This window comes from Balearica regulorum, chromosome 22 (genome assembly GCF_011004875.1).
Source record: "Balearica regulorum gibbericeps isolate bBalReg1 chromosome 22, bBalReg1.pri, whole genome shotgun sequence".
NCBI classification, from domain to species: domain Eukaryota; kingdom Metazoa; phylum Chordata; class Aves; order Gruiformes; family Gruidae; genus Balearica; species Balearica regulorum.
Window position 1 is genome coordinate 7,817,797 of NC_046205.1, and position 19,833 is coordinate 7,837,629.

The 19,833-nt window shown below is 55.5% G+C and overlaps 1 protein-coding gene across 27 annotated transcripts in view; it reads left to right on the forward strand.

Moving 5' to 3' along the window:
• Positions 1–19,833, forward strand: part of MACF1 (microtubule actin crosslinking factor 1) — a 143,686-nt gene that overhangs the window by 46,349 nt on the left and 77,504 nt on the right. For all 27 annotated transcript variants that reach the window (XM_075774248.1, XM_075774254.1, XM_075774251.1 and 24 more), the window contains 30 exons: positions 680–846; positions 2,042–2,154; positions 2,247–2,353; positions 2,840–2,959; positions 3,064–3,159; positions 3,413–3,540; positions 3,645–3,738; positions 4,433–4,587; positions 4,709–4,985; positions 5,431–5,559; positions 5,840–5,917; positions 6,040–6,201; positions 6,799–6,903; positions 7,481–7,576; positions 7,946–8,071; positions 10,234–10,386; positions 10,858–11,012; positions 11,392–11,518; positions 11,963–12,146; positions 12,475–12,644; positions 12,926–13,104; positions 13,284–13,422; positions 13,902–14,095; positions 14,273–14,435; positions 14,746–14,829; positions 14,941–15,048; positions 15,700–15,798; positions 15,978–16,130; positions 16,225–16,313; positions 16,749–16,884. In XM_075774248.1, coding sequence (XP_075630363.1) covers positions 680–846; positions 2,042–2,154; positions 2,247–2,353; positions 2,840–2,959; positions 3,064–3,159; positions 3,413–3,540; positions 3,645–3,738; positions 4,433–4,587; positions 4,709–4,985; positions 5,431–5,559; positions 5,840–5,917; positions 6,040–6,201; positions 6,799–6,903; positions 7,481–7,576; positions 7,946–8,071; positions 10,234–10,386; positions 10,858–11,012; positions 11,392–11,518; positions 11,963–12,146; positions 12,475–12,644; positions 12,926–13,104; positions 13,284–13,422; positions 13,902–14,095; positions 14,273–14,435; positions 14,746–14,829; positions 14,941–15,048; positions 15,700–15,798; positions 15,978–16,130; positions 16,225–16,313; positions 16,749–16,884 — 4,086 coding nt within the window. The remainder of the gene's footprint in view (positions 1–679; positions 847–2,041; positions 2,155–2,246; positions 2,354–2,839; positions 2,960–3,063; positions 3,160–3,412; positions 3,541–3,644; positions 3,739–4,432; positions 4,588–4,708; positions 4,986–5,430; positions 5,560–5,839; positions 5,918–6,039; positions 6,202–6,798; positions 6,904–7,480; positions 7,577–7,945; positions 8,072–10,233; positions 10,387–10,857; positions 11,013–11,391; positions 11,519–11,962; positions 12,147–12,474; positions 12,645–12,925; positions 13,105–13,283; positions 13,423–13,901; positions 14,096–14,272; positions 14,436–14,745; positions 14,830–14,940; positions 15,049–15,699; positions 15,799–15,977; positions 16,131–16,224; positions 16,314–16,748; positions 16,885–19,833) is intronic.

The following is a 19,833-nucleotide window of genomic DNA, read 5'->3' on the forward strand; positions in this document are numbered from 1 at the left end:
AGGGTGCTGGGGCTCCTCGCAGCGGGTGCTGAGCAGGAGCGGGCAGCGGAGTGGGTTTGTACAAGAGGGTGCACATCAGAGCTGTCAGCTCAGCGTGTTCGGGGCGGGAAGAGACCCCCTAGGTGCCCGTCTCGCGATGGCGTTGTGTTCCTGGCAAGCTGCACCCCAAGCCCTGGCTGGGGGAAACGGCGCTGGTGTAACGTGCCGGGGCGTGCCGCGGGCTGCCGGCTGCGCAGCGCTGCTCTCTGGAGCGCTCGGAGCACGTGTGGCAGCAGCCGCTCCCGGGACCGGAGCCTGGGCAGAGGAGCGGCTCCACTGAGCTGGGCGGTGGTAGGACGCCGGGGTCCGGCAGTGGCAGCTCCTGTGCTGGCTGGGCTGCGCCGTGGCCGAGGAACACCTCGTGCCCCTGGGAAATGGTGTTGGCAAACGTCTGTGCCTCCCTCGCCTGCCTGGACCTGCAGGCTGTCCGAGCCACGCCACGCCTCGGCACCCCGGCGCTCTCCTGCGGGTCCGATGGCCCATTCCCAAGTTTGTCGGCTGTGGGGTCCCCTCTCCCCAGTGGTGCCCAGGAGTTTCCTCCTGGCAGCTCCCAGGTCTCGGACAAGTTCCTGGAAACTGGATGCATCTGGTGGTCGTTCCTCCTCCCACATCACCCCATGTCTGTGCCGCTTCCTTACAGATCTCCGACATCTACATCAGCGGGGAGTCGGGGGACATGTCGGCCAAGGAGAAGCTGCTTCTGTGGACACAGAAGGTGACAGCGGGTTACATCGGGGTGAAGTGTACCAACTTCTCATCATGCTGGAGCGATGGGAAGATGTTCAATGCGCTCATCCACAGATACAGGTAGGCAGGAAGGAGCGGCGGGGGGGGAGGAAAGGCTGGGGACCTCCCGGGGGTCCCTGCCCACCACTCTGGTTGGTGATGGTCTGTGCTTGGAGATGTAGGTGAGGCTTGCAGGGAGCAATGTCTCTTTTACCTGGAAATCATTCTTTCTGCCAGATAGCTGGGAGGTGGGTGCTTGGAAAGAGCAGCAAATACATCAGGCTGCAAGATAAAACATCTTGAATGAGGTTGGAGAGAGAGGCAAAAAAGCAAAGCTTTTAAACTCTGGAGTATGGGAGTGCTGCAGCATTTCATGTGTCGCTGCTGCCCATTCTGCTCTCCGTGAATAGCAGCACTTCCATCCGCGCTTTCATCCAAGGGTCTCAGAGCTCTCCTGAGCAGCAATTAAACCTCTCACAGTTCCTTGAGACACAGCACAGCCCTACACACCTTCAACCTGCTCAGCGTAGGCAGCGAGTCAGATTCTGCCCCGGCTGCCAGGTCGAGGGGACTTGGCATGGCTTTGAGTGCCTGCGGAGAACAGCAAAGGCCCCGTGAGAAAGCATCTCCTGGTAGCTGGAAATAGCTCTGCCTTCCCGTGCTGCTCTGTGCTCGCTTGTGGCCAGGAGGAGCGGGCAGGGTTTAGCAGGGAAGGACAGGCAAGGCTTCTGCAGGCGGGAGCAGGCAGGAGGTGGGGTGCGTGGTGGCGACAGACCTCGCTGGGATGGCGTGGTGTGCAGAGGCTGGGATTTTCCTGGCTCCCCTGCGCTCGTTTGTGCTGCAGCTTGCTGGCGTTGTTCTGTTGCCGTGTTTCCTCCCGGCACGGGGCTGGCAGCACCCACGCCTCCTGCCTCCCTGCCGCGCTGCTGCGGGCAGAGGGCTCTGCCCACGTCCTCTGGAGAGGTGTAACCACCCCGCTTTGGGGCTGTTTGGTCCTCCTCCTTCCAGGGAGGGCTGGCAGTCCCAGCCCGGCACGCTGGGTACAGAGCGGGTGCTGGAGAGGGCAGGTCCCAGAGGAGCGCGAGAGGTTTTCGTTCACAGCCTGATGAGCTGGGGAGGTGCTGCAGCCCCGTCCCCTCGGAGAGCCACCAGCCTGGGACAGGGGCTCAGACGAGCCCTCGGGAGCCACCCGAGGCAGCAGTGCCCATCCGGGATGCTCCACCCTGGGCTCCTTGTGCTCTTGGCCGACGTCGCGACTCTGATGCGTGTCTTGCAGGCCAGATCTGGTGGACATGGAGAGGGTGCAGATCCAGAGTAACCGGGAGAACCTGGAGCAGGCCTTTGAGATCGCTGAGCGGCTGGGGGTCACGCGGCTGCTGGACGCCGAAGGTGAGCAGCCGGGGGAAGCAGGTGGCGTGGAGAGATGCTGACCCCTCTGCCCGCTCCCGTTCCTCACTGCCTTTCTGCTTCCCCCTTGCCAGACGTGGACGTCCCCTCTCCGGATGAGAAATCCGTGATAACTTATGTGTCTTCAATCTACGATGCCTTTCCCAAAGTCCCTGAGGGAGGAGAAGGGATCAGCGCTATCGTAAGCATCGCTGCGGGTTGGGAGGCTGGGACAGCGGCTCGGGAGGCAGCCGGACGTTGTGGGAAGGGTTTGGAGGTTCCACATCTGCCGTAGCAGATGGCCAATGGGTGGCAGAGGCTGGGGGGGAGGAAGGAGCTTCCCTGTTAGTGTGTTTGCCCTGAGAACTGCCAGCGTGCCTGCAGGACCACGGTGTTCTCCAGGCTCTGCGGGTTTGGCCACGGGTGTTGAGCTCATTGGAAAGCTGAGCTGGCTTCCAGGGAGCAGCTTGCAAGGAGGATCCTCCTCATCCTTCTCTTCCCTGTACCTGGGAAGGCATCGCTGCAGGGAGGCACAGGCGACTGGTCCACCCTGTAGCTGTGATGATGGCACCTGGGTTCCCTCCGTGCTCTGCTCGGGGCTGTGCTGGTCGGCAGGGCTGGGCTCTGCCTCTCCTCAGCGGAGACCTGCACGCTGGCAGTGCTCTGCAAGGATGCTCTCGGCCCGCAGGAGGTGGATTCGAGGTGGTTGGAGTACCAGAGCCGTGTGGAGTCCCTCATCTCATGGATCAAGCAGCACACGATACTCATGTCAGATAAATCCTTCCCCCACAACCCTGTAGAGCTAAAGGTAGGTCCTGGACGTATCCCTCTGCAGCGTCCAGTGTGCTCGGTGCCAAGAGCTGAGTGGTGGTGTTCCCCAGGGTGGATTCTGATGAGCCTTTCTCATCCCAGGCACTTTATAACCAATACATACACTTCAAAGAAACTGAAATCCCAGCAAAGGAGCAGGAAAAAGGAAGGATAGAGGAGCTCTACAAACTGTTAGAGGTAAGTATCATCGTGGCTACCCGGAGGCTTGTAGGTGGGAGTGTTGTGCTTTTAGCAAGCCCCAAATGTGCTCAGTTCAGGTTTATTTTGGAAAGGAGAAGTGGAAATAACCCTCAGGGTAAATGATGTAGCAAGCAGCGTGCTGCAGGAGCGAAGGCAGAGCTATTGCCTTATAGTCCCACTTTCCTTGCTGTAATTTCTCTCTTGCCAGCTCGAGGAGGTAGGAAATGCCATTCTGTTATGTTTTCCCCAGGTATGGATTGAATTTGGACGCATCAAGTTGCCCCAGGGGTACCACCCCAATGACGTGGAGGAGGAGTGGGGCAAGCTCATCATAGAGATGCTGGAGCGCGAGAAGCTCCTGCGGCCGGCGGTGGAGAGGTCAGTGCTCTGCTCGCGGCAGGCAGCGTGCCCTGCGGGGATGTCCCCGGGCTGGAGGGGCATCCAAAGCCTTTCTCTCATTCTCTTTCCCCCTGTCATTGCAGGCTGGAATTGCTGCTACAAATCGCTAACAAAATCCAGAACGGTGCTCTGAGCTGTGAAGAAAAACTCACTCTTGCAAAGAACACGCTGCAAGCTGTGAGTAGGGGGGTGTTATTTTCCCCTTCCTAAATTTTTTGTTTGTTCATTTTGTTTTCCTGCGTCTTCTGCCCATATCTGCCCCTCTCTTCTGCCTGGGGTGGTGGGCTCTCTTGGACAGCTTTCCTTTCTCTTCTGACGTTGAGCCCATCCCGGAGGGGCTGTAGAGGCAGTGGGTACCTGGTGATTTACAGCTCGAGGACCTTGGGGACAGGGGGGCAGGGGATCAGCCCTGCCGTGCAGCAGGCTGCCTCTGGGGATGCAGCTAGCGAGGCTGGATGGCTGCAGGGGTGCTGGCTTGGGGAAGAACTGCAGCTCTGGGAAAGCTTGTTGTATAATGGGGCTTAAAAAACCCATCAATTTGTTTTATTAGTCTAAAAGACTGGCAGGAAAGGCTCGGTTGCAGGCTGTAGCTACCTGGGTAGGGGGTAGAAATGAGATGCACGTTTAAGTGACTGTCCACGGGACTAACCGTGGGAGCCCATCTGTCACGAGCAGCTCTCAGTTCATCTGCAGGAGCTGGCGTGTCCTGGGTATGGGATGAGTGATGAACTGGTGTTCCTCTGCTCAGGTCAAGCTTGAGGATTAAAAGGTCCTTTCGGTCTTGAAGTCGATGGTGGGCTGCCATCCTGTTCTCTCTGCCCACATGCCTGGGCCGAAGGGACCCAGCCCTCAGTCTCCTCTCTCGGTGCAGGACGCTGCTCACCTGGAGTCAGGCCAGCCGGTGCAGTACGAATCCGACGTGGTCATGTATCTGCAGGAGTGTGAGGGGCTCATCCGCCAGCTGCAGGTGGATGTGCAGATCCTTCGGGATGAGAATTATTACCAGCTGGAGGAGCTGGTGTTCAGGTGAGAGAGGCTGTGTCCGAGATGCTCTATGGGTGGAGAAATGTGGTCAGGCTCCTCCGCTCTGCTGTGAAGGAGAGACCGTGTGTGCATCTTCTTACCCATGCCTTGCTTGCTCCTCCAGGATCATGCGGCTGCAAGACGAGCTGGTGACGCTGAGGCTGGAATGCACTAACCTCTACAGGAAAGGCCACTTCTCCACCCTGGAGCTGGTGCCTCCTTCCATGCTGAGCACAACGCACTTGAAGGGCGAGTCCCTGACGAAAGGGCTGCACACCACGTCTGCCTCCTGGTTCCGGAAGCCCATGACCAGGACAGAGCTGGTGGCCATCTCCTCTACCGAAGACGAAGGCAGCCTCCGGTTTGTGTACGAGCTGCTGGCCTGGGTGGAGGAAATGCAGGTGAGTGCTGGCTCTCTGGGCCAAATTACCTGTCTCTGCTCATGCTGATGTGGGCAGGTAGGAACCTGGTCTGGGCGTTTTCCTACCTTTATCTGTGAATAATTGTTTTGATGGTTCAAAGTTTCTGGAGGGCACCAATACTTTTGTCTTGAGTTGGGTTTTCTCTCTTTTGATCCTGCTGTTCAATGGGTAATCAGAAGATCCTTTGAAAGCTGAAAGCAAATCTGTTCTGATCCAGTCAGTCCTTTGGTCTTATGTGGTCTTATGAAGCTTGTGTAGACTGTCCTGGAAATCGTTCAGTGTTGGAGCTTTAGGACCTTCCACCGGAATTGACGTGGTGTTCGTTCCCTCTTGAGTGACCTCAAGGTTTCCTTGCCCTCGTGTCCTTTTGAGATATGCTCCTGCAGATGAGGAGTGCTGACTTGGACCTCTTGGCCCGTTTCAGATGAGACTGGAGCGGGCAGAGTGGGGGAGTGACCTACCGAGTGTGGAAACCCAGCTGGAGACCCAGCGGCACGTCCACACCAGCGTGGAGGACCTGGGCTCCAGTGTAAAGGAGGCCAGGATGTACGAGGTATGGTGGCACAGGCTGGGTGACACAGTGCGTGGCACAACGTGGACGGGAAGGTGAGGGCATCGGGATCGGCTCTTGTGGGTAAAGGTGTCTGAGGCAGAGATATTTTTTAAGGACAGAGCTTCTGAATTAACGCTGGGCTGGCACAGGAGGCTGCTGCCCTGAGCCGTCCTCTGTGCCTCCTCTTCCTCCCGCAAAGCTGGGGAGAAAGATTTGGAGATGGGGTTTCAAAGTGATGCCGTCCTGTGTCAGGTAACAGGAGCATTTTTTCATCCTTCAGGGTAAAATGTCTCAGAATTTCCGCGCTAGCTACACGGAGACGCTCGGCAAGCTGGAGACGCAGTACTGCAAGCTGATGGTGAGTGGGCCTCTAGCACTGCCCGGGGAGCGTGGGTGCATCCCTGCTCCGACACTGGGGAGGGGAAAAGAACCCGATTGCCTTCAGAGCAGGGAAGAGGAATCACACTTTGTTGTGCTCAGGAAACCTCAAGCTTCCGACTGAGACACCTCCAGAGCTTACACGGGTTTGTGTCTCGGGCCACTGCTGAGCTGATTTGGCTGAATGAGAAGGAGGAGGAGGAACTGGCCTACGACTGGAGCGACAACAACCCTAACATTGCAGCCAAGAGAAACTACTTCTTGGTGAGTGACCCCGGGCAGGGCTGGTGGGACGGGTGCTCTCTTGGTTGTGCTGCTGCTGCTTTTGATGCGCTGTGGGACCTTCAGCTACTCACAGACCTGAAGTTCCCAGAGGTTTGATGCTCCCTTCCAAGTCACTGAGTTTGTAGTTCATGAGTGCGGCTGATGAAAGAGCTCTCCCTAGAGCAGAAGGTGCAAAATGTGTCTGTTCAATGACGTTTCAATCGAAAAGGCATCAAAAGATGGCTTTTCAGCACTATGTGAACTAAAGGCATCCTTAACTAGCTGGGGGGGGGGAAGTATGGGCAAAAGAGGAAAATTGATTGCTCTTTAACGCAGTATAAATAAATTGCTGACTTTCCATAATCACACTGTCTGGAACTGAAGAGGTCCCTGGGCAGGTTTCCAGTATCTGTGTCACATCCGCCCCGTGTGTTGGTGCCTAGGAGGCATCCCGATGGGAATCGGCTGCAGGGCTCCCACAAGCCGCGCTGGTTCCCCGAGATCCGCTCCCATACTGCACGTTGTGTTAGTCGGACACGTGCTCCACGTGCAGGCTGCTCCCCGTAGCCAAGATTTGGACTTGTATCCTTCGCGCAGGAGCTGACGACGGAGCTGGAAGAGAAGCAGGACATCTTCCGCTCCCTCCAAGACACAGCCGAGCTGCTGTCCCTGGAGAACCACCCGGCCAAGCAAACCGTAGAGGTGAGCGGGGACGCGGAGGGGCCAGGAGGAGAATTGTCTGGCAGCAAGTCTTCTCACCCGGGATTGGGAAACTTGCTGCCCCACCCCAGGGTGCCCTTACGGACAGCCAGGGCTGATGAAGTGTTTTATGGTGGCAGAAGAACATCAGTGCAGTGATAGAGCTGGTTTATTCTGGGGAGCGCAATGAGAAGCTCAAGGCTGTTCCCAAATAATCCCCACCTCAAATTAAGGCACAGATACGCTTGTACAGAGCGCAAGCCTTTTCCTGCAGCGAGGCGATGCAGGGAATGGCCTCGGCTCGTTTGGAGTTACCCAGGCTTGCAGGAAAACCGCGGTGGTGAAGCAAAGGGCTGCGGGGACGTGTTTCTACCTAGTGTTTCTCTCTGGGGTGGGAGAAAACAAACTTGTGCCTGCTGCAGCCCCCGGCATCGTCTCCTGTCCTGTCCAAACCCTCCTGGTTGCAGCCAGATCATGCCTGTTTCTGTACATCCCGCCGGCTGTAGCTGTGTCCTTCCTGTGACCCTCCTGGCTGGTAAACGCTCGTTAGTCATCGCCGTTTGGTGTGTGTGTTTGTCAGGCGTACAGCGCTGCCGTGCAGACTCAGTGGCAGTGGATTAAGCAGCTCTGCCTGTGTGTGGAACAGCACGTGAAGGAGAACGCTGCCTATTTCCAGGTACTTGGGAGGGACAGCCCAAACTTCCCTGGTCACCATCCGCTGCGTCCCGCTGCGTGGGCTTCACACGCTGCTGCTCCCTCTGGGGGAGAGGGAAGGAGGGATTTGTGGTGGTCATGGGGGCTGCTTTCTCCTGAACCACCTCCTTCTCTGTAGCTGCTCTCTGGGGATGTCTCGCTAGGACAGAAGGGATCAACTTCCCTCTAGTTCTGGCCATCCGTGTGGGATGCTCGCTGCCCTTGCAGCCCTGAGGCCAGAATAGCGTCGGGAGCTGCGGGTTGAGATGTTGGGGTAGTCCCTTGCCTGCAGCGTGCTGCTGGCTGCTCGGTGGATTTGTGCAGGTTTCCCTCACCCTCTTTGCCTTTGCAGTTCTTCAGCGATGCCCGGGAGTCAGAGACCTACCTGCGCAACCTGCAGGACTCCATCAAGAGGAAGTATTCTTGCGACCACAACACGAGCCTGACGCGGCTGGAGGACCTGCTGCAGGACTCCATGGTGGGTTCTCTGACATCCCCAAAATGGGCTCGTTTTATTCCTGCAGCGATGCAGTTTTGTGTGACAGGGTTTGTTTCCCCATCTCGGTCGATGTTCTGCTTTTCATTGGATCTGCTTGCTGCACGCTTTCGTACGTGGCCACGGGGTGCAGGCTGCGTGGCTGTAACGCTGCTGATGGTAGCCGGATCTCGGTCGTTACAAGGCCGTGGTGTTTAGAGGCACTGGGCAGCATCTTTCTGTATCCTCGGGGTGAAGCGCAGGCGGCACGCGCTATCTGCGCAAGCTCATGGCTTGAAATGTGGGAAAGTAAAACATCTGAGCTGGTTCGTGCCCATCGGTGCCCATCGTGCCATCCTGGTCAGTGTGGAGCCGGTCGTGTTCTGCTGACGGAGGCGTCAGGCAGAGCCGTAGGATGCTCCTTTTTCTGCTTTCGAGCTGGTGCTTGCTAGGAGTGTGCTGGGATGCGGAGAAACGTGTGCTTTTTATCCAGACCAAATCCGCTGTTAATCCATCGCGCTATGCTGGTGAGGGGAGAGCCAGGGCAGCCCGACCGGGGACGGGGCCTCGGGGGCTCGGCAGCGCTGATCTCTGAACACGTGGCCTGGCTTAGCTGCGGCGTGGCAGAGAGCAGATGATGGGCAATCACGCTGTGATCTGCTTGTCCGAATTGGCCTGAAAAAAAAGCCAACCTAAAAACAAAACCTAAAGAACAAAGCATCAGGTGGTGCTTGAAACCGGGATGGGGGAGGATTTGGGCTGTGGGATGACCACTGAGCCAGTGGTGGAAGTGGAAGGAGGTGACATTTGAGGGTGCAGAGGCAGGTGGCTGCTTTGGCTTTGCTCTTAGGGCACACCACTGATTGTCAGCGTGTCCCAGTGAAGCTGGGATGCCGTTACTGGGTGTTCGTGATGGGTGCATCAGCTGGGCTAGGGCTCGCCGTCTTCTCTCCTGGAGGCCTGGGAGGTTCCATCTTCTCTGTTCTGATCTCAGGGTTGTCCTGGTCTGTCCTCCAGCACTGCCAGGACATGGAGCAGCCAGCCTGGCTCCTGGGGTCCCTGTTGGCAAGCCCTGCAACGCCAGGAGCCTGGCAGGCGCCGTCCGGGGTGGGAGAGGCTGGTCCGGGCAGCCAGAGACTGGCCACTGTCTCAGGACTGGGGCAGCTGCCCTGAGCTCAGCTATATTACTCTTTCTTACCTAATGAGTTAAAGTTGTATTTCTTCCAATCATGCTCCCTGGGACAGGCACAGGTAGTTTATTTAATCATTTATTCTTTTCTCTTTTTTTTTTTTTTTTTTTAAATCATTAAATTATCTTCCACTGTTGTTAGCACACTAACCGACCCTGAGAGTACCAAGCATGAGGGAGAACATTTTTCTGGGATCCTTTTTAAATTTTTGCAGCCAGAATGGGCTGAGCTGCCACTAACCACACAAGCTGCCAGTGTCGTGATCCGCACACGTCTCCATCGATGGCGGAGGCTGTTCTAGGGGAGCTTTGCCACCAGGTCCCTGGGTTATCCCATCACCGAACCCAGCAGGGACTTGTGGGAATCAATTATCTTCCTCCAACCAGCAAATTTCTACCCAAACCCAGAGACCTGTGCGATCACTCCACCACTAGCCCCTTCTCCTGAGATGTTTTATCCACATAATTCATCGTCTCCCCATTCCAGCCCTTGGTTTAAACATGCCTTCATCCTTTGCTTTAGAAAAGGGAGCATGCTTCTGTCGTGTCTCCTCCAGACAGCTGAACGTCCCTGGCTTTGGGCTGGAGCTTGTCCTGCTCTTGGCCACTTACACCTCCTGGGCCTTTAATTTTGGTGTATGCTGTGTTCTCTTTTGTTCCCTTTTGAAAAAACAGTGTTTTCTTGTCCTAGCAGCAAAAGAGCCAGAGGCATGCATGCAGCTTTGCAGGGCAGTGGGAGTAGTAGTGGAGAGGTCCCACCACTGACTTGACATCAGATCTCCCTTCCATCCCATCTCTCCTGACCCTTCTTCCCATCCCCTCAGGGCAGCAGGATCCTCCTGACGTGTTTGTTGAACCCTTGAGATCCCAGCGTAGCTCTTGCAGGCCAGCGTTGGGGTGGGGGGTGCCGAGATGCTGGGACAAACCTCCTCTCCCCTGCCTCGAGCAACCCGTCCTCCGTCCTTCTTTCTGCCAGGACGAGAAGGAGCAGCTCATTCAGTCCAAGAGCTCCGTTGCCAGCCTGGTGGGACGGTCCAAAACCATCGTTCAGCTCCGGCCCAGGAACCCGGAGCACGTTGTGAAAAGCACGATCCCCATCAAGGCTGTTTGTGACTATCGGCAGATCGAGGTGAGTACTGGAAGGACGATGGGGTGACTTTGAACGGGGAGGCAGGGGAGCAACGCCCGTGATCGTTGAGGATGAGCTCTGTGGTGTCTGTCAATGGAAAGCAGGAACAGAGTGGGAAGACAGGAGGAGGGAAATAGCACGGCTGTTTTTCCCAGAGCAGATTTCCATGTGTCAGATTTATTCTGGGCAGGAGCTAAACTCCTTTTCCCCAAGGAAGATGGGCTTCATCAGCCTCAGCCAAACAGGCACATGGGTGGTAGCCAACTCCATTTAACTTCCTTGTCCCTTCCTCCAGACACGAATGTGCTGCACTGCTTGGCACTACACCAGGCTTTTGCTTGATTAAAATATCTGTATCTATAGATTTATGAAAGCTGGCTCGCCCCCAGGAGGGGTGCTGGCAGTGAGGGGAGGCGTGTGCAGCCCCGCTGCTGGTCTCTGATGGGCCGGGTGGCCTTGGTGCCGCCGCAGATCACCATCTGCAGGAACGACGAGTGCGTGCTGGAGGACAATTCCCAGAGGACCAAGTGGAAGGTGATCAGCCCCACGGGGAACGAGGCCATGGTGCCCTCTGTCTGCTTCCTGATCCCCCCGCCCAACAAGGAGGCCATTGAGATGGCCAACAGGTAACTTGGTGCTCTGTGCTGCGGGGGAGATGGGGAGGGGGTTGGTGGCACGGGAGAGGATGGCTCTGGGGTGGGAATGGGAGAGGAGCTGGGGGTGGAGGAACAGGAGTGGGTGGCACAGCTGATTTGGGGCAAGGGAAGGAGTCCCTCGTGGTTTTACGGCTGCAACTCCAAGGCAGCAACTGTTGTAGTAGCTTGCAAAAGAGAAAATGGGGATTTGGGAGGAGGGATCGCTGGCACTGACCGGCAGGAGCATCGTGGGCTGCCAGGCTGGGGTCACTGCCCTGAGGGGCTGCTGGCTGGCTGGTGGACTAACCGCGTCAGGGCTGGGCGTGCTGGGGAGGTCCAGGGCTGACGGATCTGCTCCTTCCCTTTGCAGGGTAGAACAGTTGTACCAGAAGGTGATGGCTCTCTGGCACCAGCTCCACATGAACACAAAGAGCCTCATCTCCTGGAACTACCTGCGGAAGGACATAGCCCTGGTGCAGAGCTTCAGCATGGAAAAGGTACAGTAGGAACTTCTCTGCCTGGCTCCGGGGCTGCGTTGCTCGCTGCCCGGGCTTCCTCCTGTGGCTGAGGAGGAAGGGAGGTGTTAAAAGGAAGACCAGAGACTGCAAGGTTGGGGAAGTCAAGGGTCTTTGCACCTTGAACAGTGGGAAAACCTGAGCCTGGGGGTTCTCTGCAAAACGATGGCAGTTTTTCTCAATGAAAAGAGCATCAGCAGTTCGCTGCTGAACTGTAATTCGCATAAGAGGTTGTGGCCTTAGCGTTTCATTAGGGAGCGAGCGAGGCCGGAGGGCGGCGTGAGGCTGATACAGGGGAGCTTGTCTCTTCTCTAAAGGGGAAATACTCAGTTGGCAAACGAAGGTGATTAAGCCGGGGAGGGTGGCTTCAGGTGATGGGTAGGAAGTTGTTCCCAGTGGTTTGATGTGCTGCTTTTCCACCTGCAGCTCAGATCCTTAGCGCAAGGGGAGTGCCAGCAAGCCATGAAGAGCCTCCAGGCGCACTACGAGGACTTCCTGCAGGACAGCCGGGACTCGGAGCTCTTCTCTGTGTCCGACCGGCTGCGCCTGGAGGAGGAAGTGGAGTCTTCCAAGGAACACATCCGGCAGCTGCTGGAGTCCATGGAGAACGGTGAGCTTCAAAGGGCTGATGGATTAACCAGGAGCTGTGGGGAATCGTAAACAAAGGATTTATGGGATGGCTTCATTTTCTCTTTTTTTCTGAGCTAGCTAGTTGATGGTGTGAGCAGCTGCTCTCCTTTTTTTTCTCCATCCATTCAAGTGTTCGGCCTTTGTCCAGCAATATTCCTGCAGAGGGGGCTTTGCTTTGCTGCTTCGGTTTAACTGCTGAGTCCTCTCACCCTACTATTGTTGGAGATGGGCTCCCGGCGGGTCCCATTTGGGACAGATACCGGCTGGAGTTGTTTGAGCTGCTGTTTTGGTTTGTCTGTCACTTGCAGAGGACAAGGATGAGACCGTTGCCAGGACATATCTCTCAGAGCTGAAGAACATCCGTCTGCGTCTGGAGGAGTGTGAGCAGAGGCTAGTGAACCGAATCCAGTCCCCAAGCGGCGCCCGAGCAGATGGTGATACTATCCAGGAAAACACCATCCGCATTGCAGAGCAGGAGGTCAGTCCTGCTGCTGTGAGATGTAGAGGGGAGAGAGGTGGTGGCCGCTGGTCTTTAGCAAGCACCAAAACCAGCTTTTAACTTTTCCAGGGTGAATGTGTGGGTGGTGGGTGCATGACTGTGTGGGGTTCAAGAGGATCTTGCTGCACAGAAAGTAGCAGAAAACCTCTCTGGGTGGGCTCCCTGCTTCATTTCATGCCCATCTCCTTTGCCAAGGACAATCCTGCTTTTTCTCCACCTGCTTGGGCTCTCCTTTCATGTTCTTTCCCTTCCTCCTGTAGCGCATGCAGGAGGATCTGCAGCGGCTGCAATCGGACCTGCGTTTTGTTTCTGAGAGATGCTACAGCTTCCTCGACAAGGCACCCGCGGGGTCCAGCACGCCCCACTTGCGTTCTGAACTGGACTTGGTGGTGAACAAGATGGACCAGATGTATGGGCTGTCTTCCACCTACCTGGACAAGTGAGTCAGGACGTGCCTTTCTTCCCAAATACCTTTTTGTATCTGCCTGATTCTGCTGAAGCCCTTTCTTCTGGCCTGAGCTCCATCCCACTGTGGCACACAGTGCAAGCAGCCTCGCGATCAAGAGGATCTCTGCAAAATTTTGGATGTCATTGTGCTGCCTCTGTTTGATTTGCCAGGTTGAAGACAGTTGATGTCATTGTTCGTAACACCCAAGGAGCGGAGTCTCTGGTGAAAGGGTACGAGGTTAAGCTGAGCCAAGAGGAGGCAGTCCCCGCCGACCTGGCGGCTATTCAGTCTCACAGAACGGCGTTACAGGTTGGTGGTGTTCGCTTCCCAAGGTGGGCAGGCAGAAACTGGCCAGAGCTTTGGCGTTTGTCGAGCAGGGTCTTTCCCTTTCTCTGCTGAATTTGTACTGTACGCCATTTTTCTTGCCTTGATACAGCAGCCAGGAGGATTTTGTGTGCTTATGTGATCCCTTATCGCTTTGTAAAGGTGAAGGAGCTGCTGCAACTCGTGCCCTCTCTTGTAGGGCACGTGCTGACACATGTGAGCATCTTGGCAGCTACAGAGGCTGTAGGACAGGGACTGAACCAATCTGACTCGCTGCAAGCTGCGAACGCGGTCCTCTCCATTTTGCACCTCCTGTAATCAGGCAGTTCTTTGCAGGTTAAGGAGAGCGGGAGGATAAACCGCTTCTCAGGCTTGTCAGCTCCGGGCTGGAAGGCATCTCTGACTTACTGTGCCTTTTGCTTTCCATGACGCTGAACCGGTGCTGTCTCTTGCTGGTTTTGCAGCAATGGCTTGGAGAAGTGAAGGACAAGAGCTCCGTCTTCTCCACGTTGGAGGAAGAGATGGCAAAAGCAAAGGCGGTGGGAGAGCAGCTGTACCGGCTGAGACAAGAGCGCAGCATCGACCTCGAGCGCTATCAGGAGAAGGGAAGCCAGCTGTGGGACCGCTGGCAGCGAGTCTGCGCCCAGATTGAGACCCGGTGAGAAACCTCCTGCCTCCTTTCACAGATTTACTTTCATGCTTCAGCTGAGAGCTTGGGTCAGGCTTCTTAGCAGCAATATTTTTCCAGATGGGATTCGCGCTGGTGGCCGGGATAATCCCTATAGCCTACGGTGGCTTTTTGCCCTCTTCTTATTTGTCTTGGTTCTTCTCTCAGCCACGCAGAGCTGGAGAGCATCCAGGAGGTGCTGAGTGATTACCGGCAGTGCCACAGTGCCCTAATCCACTGGATCGAGGAGATCACGGTCCAGCAGGAGCTGATGAAGCCTGGGCAGGCGGAGGACAGCCGGGTGCTGTCGGAGCAGCTGAGCCAGCAGACGGTAAGGCAGGACCTTGTGGCGTCTCGATGGTGTGATCGTTGCAGTGACCGCGTCCTTTCTTTTCTTTTACTAAAATCTTTTCATCTGTGAGCTTAAAAATATGAAACAGTGGGGAAGAGGCTGCAGGATTGAGCTGGGTGTCTGGGAAGCGGAGAAACTCTGCTTAGCTTGAGGTGGAGATGAGGCCTTGCATAAAAAAATTGAAGAGTATAAAGAGTTTACCCAAAGGGAGAGGGATGGGGACTGAAATTCAGCCCACCACCTGCGGCAGCTATCCTGACAACCATCTTCACTTTGAATTTTCTTGAAGGCTTTGGCTGCAGAAATCGAGAAAAATCAAGCCAAACTGGACCAGTGTCAGAAATTCTCCCAGCAGTACTCGGCTGCCGTCAAGGTACAGGTTCCCTCCTGCTGCACCTAGATAAGGCTAGCTGGGCAGAAACGGCCCCAGCACAGTTTGCATCTCACATGTTCCATGTCTCTCCACCCCTGGTTGCGTTTGCAGGACTATGAGTTGCAGCTCATGACATACAGGGCGTTTGTCGAGTCGCAGCAGAAGTCTCCCATGAAACGCCGTCGCATGCTCTCGTCCTCGGACGCCATCACGCAGGAGGTAGGAGCGCGCCTGCCCGCCCACCCGCCCTTGTGAGGGAGAAATTGTGTGTGTGGGGGGGTTCTTCGACGCTGAGCAAACCGCCGAGCAGCCTCGGTGAAATGAGCTCCTTTCTGCTGAACTCTCTTGTATACATAAAGTTTCCACCCTCGCTGTTTTTTCCAATAGCCAGAGAGGATGGCTTAGTGCTCTAAGCACCAGGTATGAAATACCTAGACTCCTGGGAACCCCTGGGTCAAATCCAGCGGGGTCGGCTCAGCCCTTCAGCCTTGCGAGGTAAATAACCAGAGCGCCATGCAGCGTTACTGTGTGTGGATCTTTGGGATGAGACCTTTAGGGACCCGAGGTCCTGTCTGCTCCGTGTGGATATTAAAGATCCCGCTAGCCCTCTTTGTAAGAGTTGAGCATCTGCCCCAGTGTCCGTGACCGGAGTCTCCCCTTCGCTCCAGTGTTGTGCAGCATGCCGTGTGTGGCCACAACCCTCCCCGTCAGACTCGCTGCATTTCATTGATGCCGTACCGGGTCTGTGAGGTGCCTGGGGGGCTTCCCAAGCGAGAGATGGTTCATCCGTGTCATGTACAGTAAAGTATGTCGCTCTGGATCCACCGGTCGTGACTGATGCGCCTCGTTTCTCCCTCTCTCCCTTCGCAGTTCATGGATTTGCGGACTCGCTATACAGCTCTGGTAACGTTAACCACGCAGCACGTGAAGTACATCAGTGATGCTCTGCGGCGGCTGGAGGAGGAGGAGGTAAGGGCGATGTATGGAACTGAACTCCATTCAAAATGTGCAGGCTCATTTCCTAATGCCCCCAGGGACGCTGCTCCACGTTCAGGTTACGCCTCGGGCGCTGCTCCCGAGAGCCTCTCTGCCTTTGGAGATCTGGGACCCCTTTGACGCGGTTATCTTCCTCCCTCCTCTGTTTGCAGAAAGTAGTGGAGGAGGAGAAGCAGGAGCATGTGGACAAGGTGAAGGAGCTCCTGGGCTGGGCCCTGGGCTTGAAGCAGAGCACGCAAGGCAGGATGGCTGCTGCCGGGAGCAGAGAGCTGGGCGACATCGAGAAATCCATCTCGGAGCAGCAGGTAAACTGGGGGCAACCGTCAGGCAAGTCGTTTAACTTCTGCTCTTTTTCCACAGCTGAATTAAACTTCTTTCTTTCTTTCATTTTTTTGACAGGCCCTGAATGAGGAGCTGGCTGCAAAGAAGGAGCAGGTCTCTGAGGCCATCAAAACTTCACAAATCTTCCTGGCAAAACACAGTCACAAGTGAGTGTGGCCCAAGGAAGGGCCAGGCAGGGAAAGCTGAGCTACCTTAGAGCCTGTGCTGGTGGGCTGGTGTCCCTGGGGTCCAGTGCCTCACTCCCATTGAAAACAGTGACAGGCTGCACATGAAAGTTGTCTTTTCTTCTCATCTGCAAGAAGAGCTATGAAATACGCAACCCATTTATCCTGCTGTGACAATATTAATCCCCTTTAGTAGTGATCCAACCCCTTATATTTGGGGATTTGATCCTTACGATGCTCTGCTGAGCACAGTTACCCTTGCAAGTTTTAGCTGAGCCAGGCAAGGAGTGACAGTGGCAGTGGGAAGAGGGGGCTCGTGGTGGATTTGGCCTTTTCCTTCACCAGAATATGTTAATTTTGCAGAGCTGGAAGCTGGTTTGTGCAGATTCCCTGAGAGATTTCCCTTTCCCCTTGCAGGCTTTCCCATCTGGAGAAGGAACAGATTTCTGCTCAGATCGGTGCTCTGAAGGAGACCTACCAGGCGCTCTGCAGCGACTCCACGGAGCAGCTCCAGCAGCTCCAGAGCCAGCTGGCTCAGGAGACGGAGCACAAGGTACTGGTCCCTGCTCAGTCCCGTGGCTGCACGGGCACAGGGCACTCCTCAAGGTCTGAAAAAAGGTTTTGCTTGGTTGCGTGTCTCATGGCCACCAGTGGCTCACAGCCCATCAACTTTCTTACTTGCACGTGGTTGCCCTCCCTTCTTTTCTGTCCATGCGTCACCTGAAGCATCCAGGCTGGGGTGGAGGCCAAGCAGGAGCCGTTTACCTGCTGCCTTCCAGGTCATCCTTTGCAATGGTTTTCATCAGAGCTCTGCCCTGTGCACAAGGGTTGGCTTGTTCACCGTTGGTGGGCAAGGACTTAGATGGACTTCTGTCCTGGAAACAGTCCCCTTAGCAAATCTGTGTCCTCTGAGCAATGCCCTCTCGGTGCTTTAACCGCAGAGAGCTCCGTCTCGCAGGCTGCCTGCGTGCAGGAGACACAAGAAGGTGGGTTTCTGCAGAAGGGCAGTTGCCCGTGTGGTCTCGTGTATCTCGGGATCTGGCAAGAGGTTTGTCTCAGCTGTGGTTGAGTGAAGCTGCTCTCCACAGCAGAGGCGACTGCTCCATCCCGTCCCTCGGCTGACCCGGGAGACCTTCACGGCCCGTGGCTGGACCCATTCCCTGTTCACATCCGCCAGCGCTCCCGTCAGCCCCTGTCCTTGTTTCGTTGGGTTGGGAGGGCTGAAAGCGCATCCTTATTGCCTCTGTTATGAGCTGTCTTCGGTCATTCACAGATATACGTGTACGTGTTATCTAAATGTATATACATGTGTCGATGGATATATTTGTGTGTTTGCTTGCTGGCTCCCTGTACTCTGAAGCAACGGCCCGCTCAGATCTGGAGGCGTGACGCAGGTTGTGGCTGTTGGGTCCGTGAGTGAAGCCCTGTTCGAGCCGCTCACGGGAAGAGGGCGACGGGGCTGCTGCTTTGAAATCTGCCTGTCCCGCTTTCACCTAAGCACACAGTGTTTCTCTCCAAATTGGACTTCATAGCACATTTCGGGCAACTCAGTGCAGTGAACGCTTTCTATTGCAAGCCCTTTAGCCCTCGTGCTGGCAGCAGCAAGCTTACGGTGAGCAAACCGACCCCTTAGCTGCCACTAAGCCATCACGGCTTTGATGCTTCTGCTGCTGCTGCCAGGAGAGCAGCCGAGAGCAGCCTGCCGATGGAAAGGATGCTTCTTCCTTTCCCTTTTCCTCCCACCCGGGCAGGAAAATAACTTTATAGCAAAAGCCTTCGCCCGGGCTTGCCAGGCTGTTCTCGTACAGCATGAGCACGCTTTGGGCCCCGGGCTGGAACAGTTTTCACTCACGCTCTCGACAAAGCCCAGGAAACAAAACGAGAGATGGCAGCGGGGCTTCACCGTAGATCCCTGTCTACGAGATGATCCCTGCGGCTCTTGTGCGGTGCAGTTGCTTCACTGTAGAGGGAGCATGAGGAACTCTTAACATTTGCTTGCTGGAAACATCCAACTGTCAGAGAGAAGTTATAAAAGAAAAAATGCAAAGCAGAACGCGCTAAATTGAGCATGATGTGTCCCTGTACAGTTTGTGTTTCATGTCAACTGTTTTTAAGATTAACTGACATCCTTGCTTACAAGTTTAACTAACCCTCCGGGATTTAAACAAACAAAACACACAAAGTGAAAGAGGACGACCTGTGTGTGGGGTTCTTTTTGCAAACAAAACAGTCGCATGCTGGACGCTAACACCAAGCTTTACACTGTGTGTGATACGGCTGAACTGCTCCATAAGGCTCTGTCTTTAACTGCTCAAGGCACACCCTGCAACTCGGGTAAGTAAAAGCCTTTTACCCCCCTCCCTCCCATCTCCTTTTTTATCTTTCCCTTTTTTCCCCTCCCCTCCTCTTCTCTGTCCTTTCACGGCTTGTTCGTCTCCGAACGTGCATGTCAGATCTGGTGATGATGGTGGAGAGCTTAGGGTTTTCCAGCAGGTTCGCCCCGCCGCAGAAGGCAGTGGGGGGGATCTGCAAACCAGCCTGGTGGAGGCTGCATCCTCTGCGGTGCCGTCACTGAGCTGTGCCGCAGCTACAAAGCACCCCCAGCCGCCTGTGCTGTTAGACTCACTGATTAAAACAAAACCAGAGGGTGTCGGGGATGCAAAAGAAATTCATTCTGCAATCCCAATTCCTTCCTCCCTATCCCCACAAAAATCTTTTAGTGCTTGCGCCAACCTTATACCCAGCCAGTGGGGCTGGGAGAAACCCAAACGTCCAAGGAGCTGTTACTCTTTATCATCTTAATTCTGACTCTCCCTGTGGGGATACCAGCAAGAAGAGAAAAAGCCCCTCCAGAAACACCAAAGTAGATGGTCTGTTCCCAGTCTGTCACTGTTTCTGTGCTGGGGCCTCCAACTTCTTAGATTTTTCCCCCTTGCCCTGTCTGAAGAGCACGGCTACTTCGAGGTGCTGGAGCCGGGCAGAGCGGGTGTCGGTGGTCGTGCTGGGGGAGCTGCCCTGCATGCAGCACCCCTGCCCTAATGCATGGCCGGTCTGCGTGGCTGGGGAGCTGCTCCATGGCACGGGGCTCGGTGGTGTTCCCCGGCCGTCCTGGTACTTGAGATCTGCTTGGGACGTGCAGGATTTAAAGCATGGCAGGAGTCAGCGTGGAAGCTGTGCTGGGAGAAATTCCTAGATACCCTGAGGTGGACATCTCTGGGTTGTTTTTTTTCTCCTCTATGAGTACACAGTGGGATTCGTGTTGTCTTTACTTTTCAAAACTGGAGTTGTTGAACAGTTTTGGTGTGCTTGTTGGCCTCCTTCCCTCTGTTTCTCCGTGGAGCATTAGGAGCACTTCTGGGTTTTGCTGCTTGCCGCTTTGCTGCGTTACTGTTGGTGGATGTTCGAAGCATCTCGGTGCTGCCCTGGGTGATGGACTTAGATGAGCATTAAAACTTGCTGGCAATGTGCAAGCTGGCAAATGCACCAATTTGTGTGCTGTGAT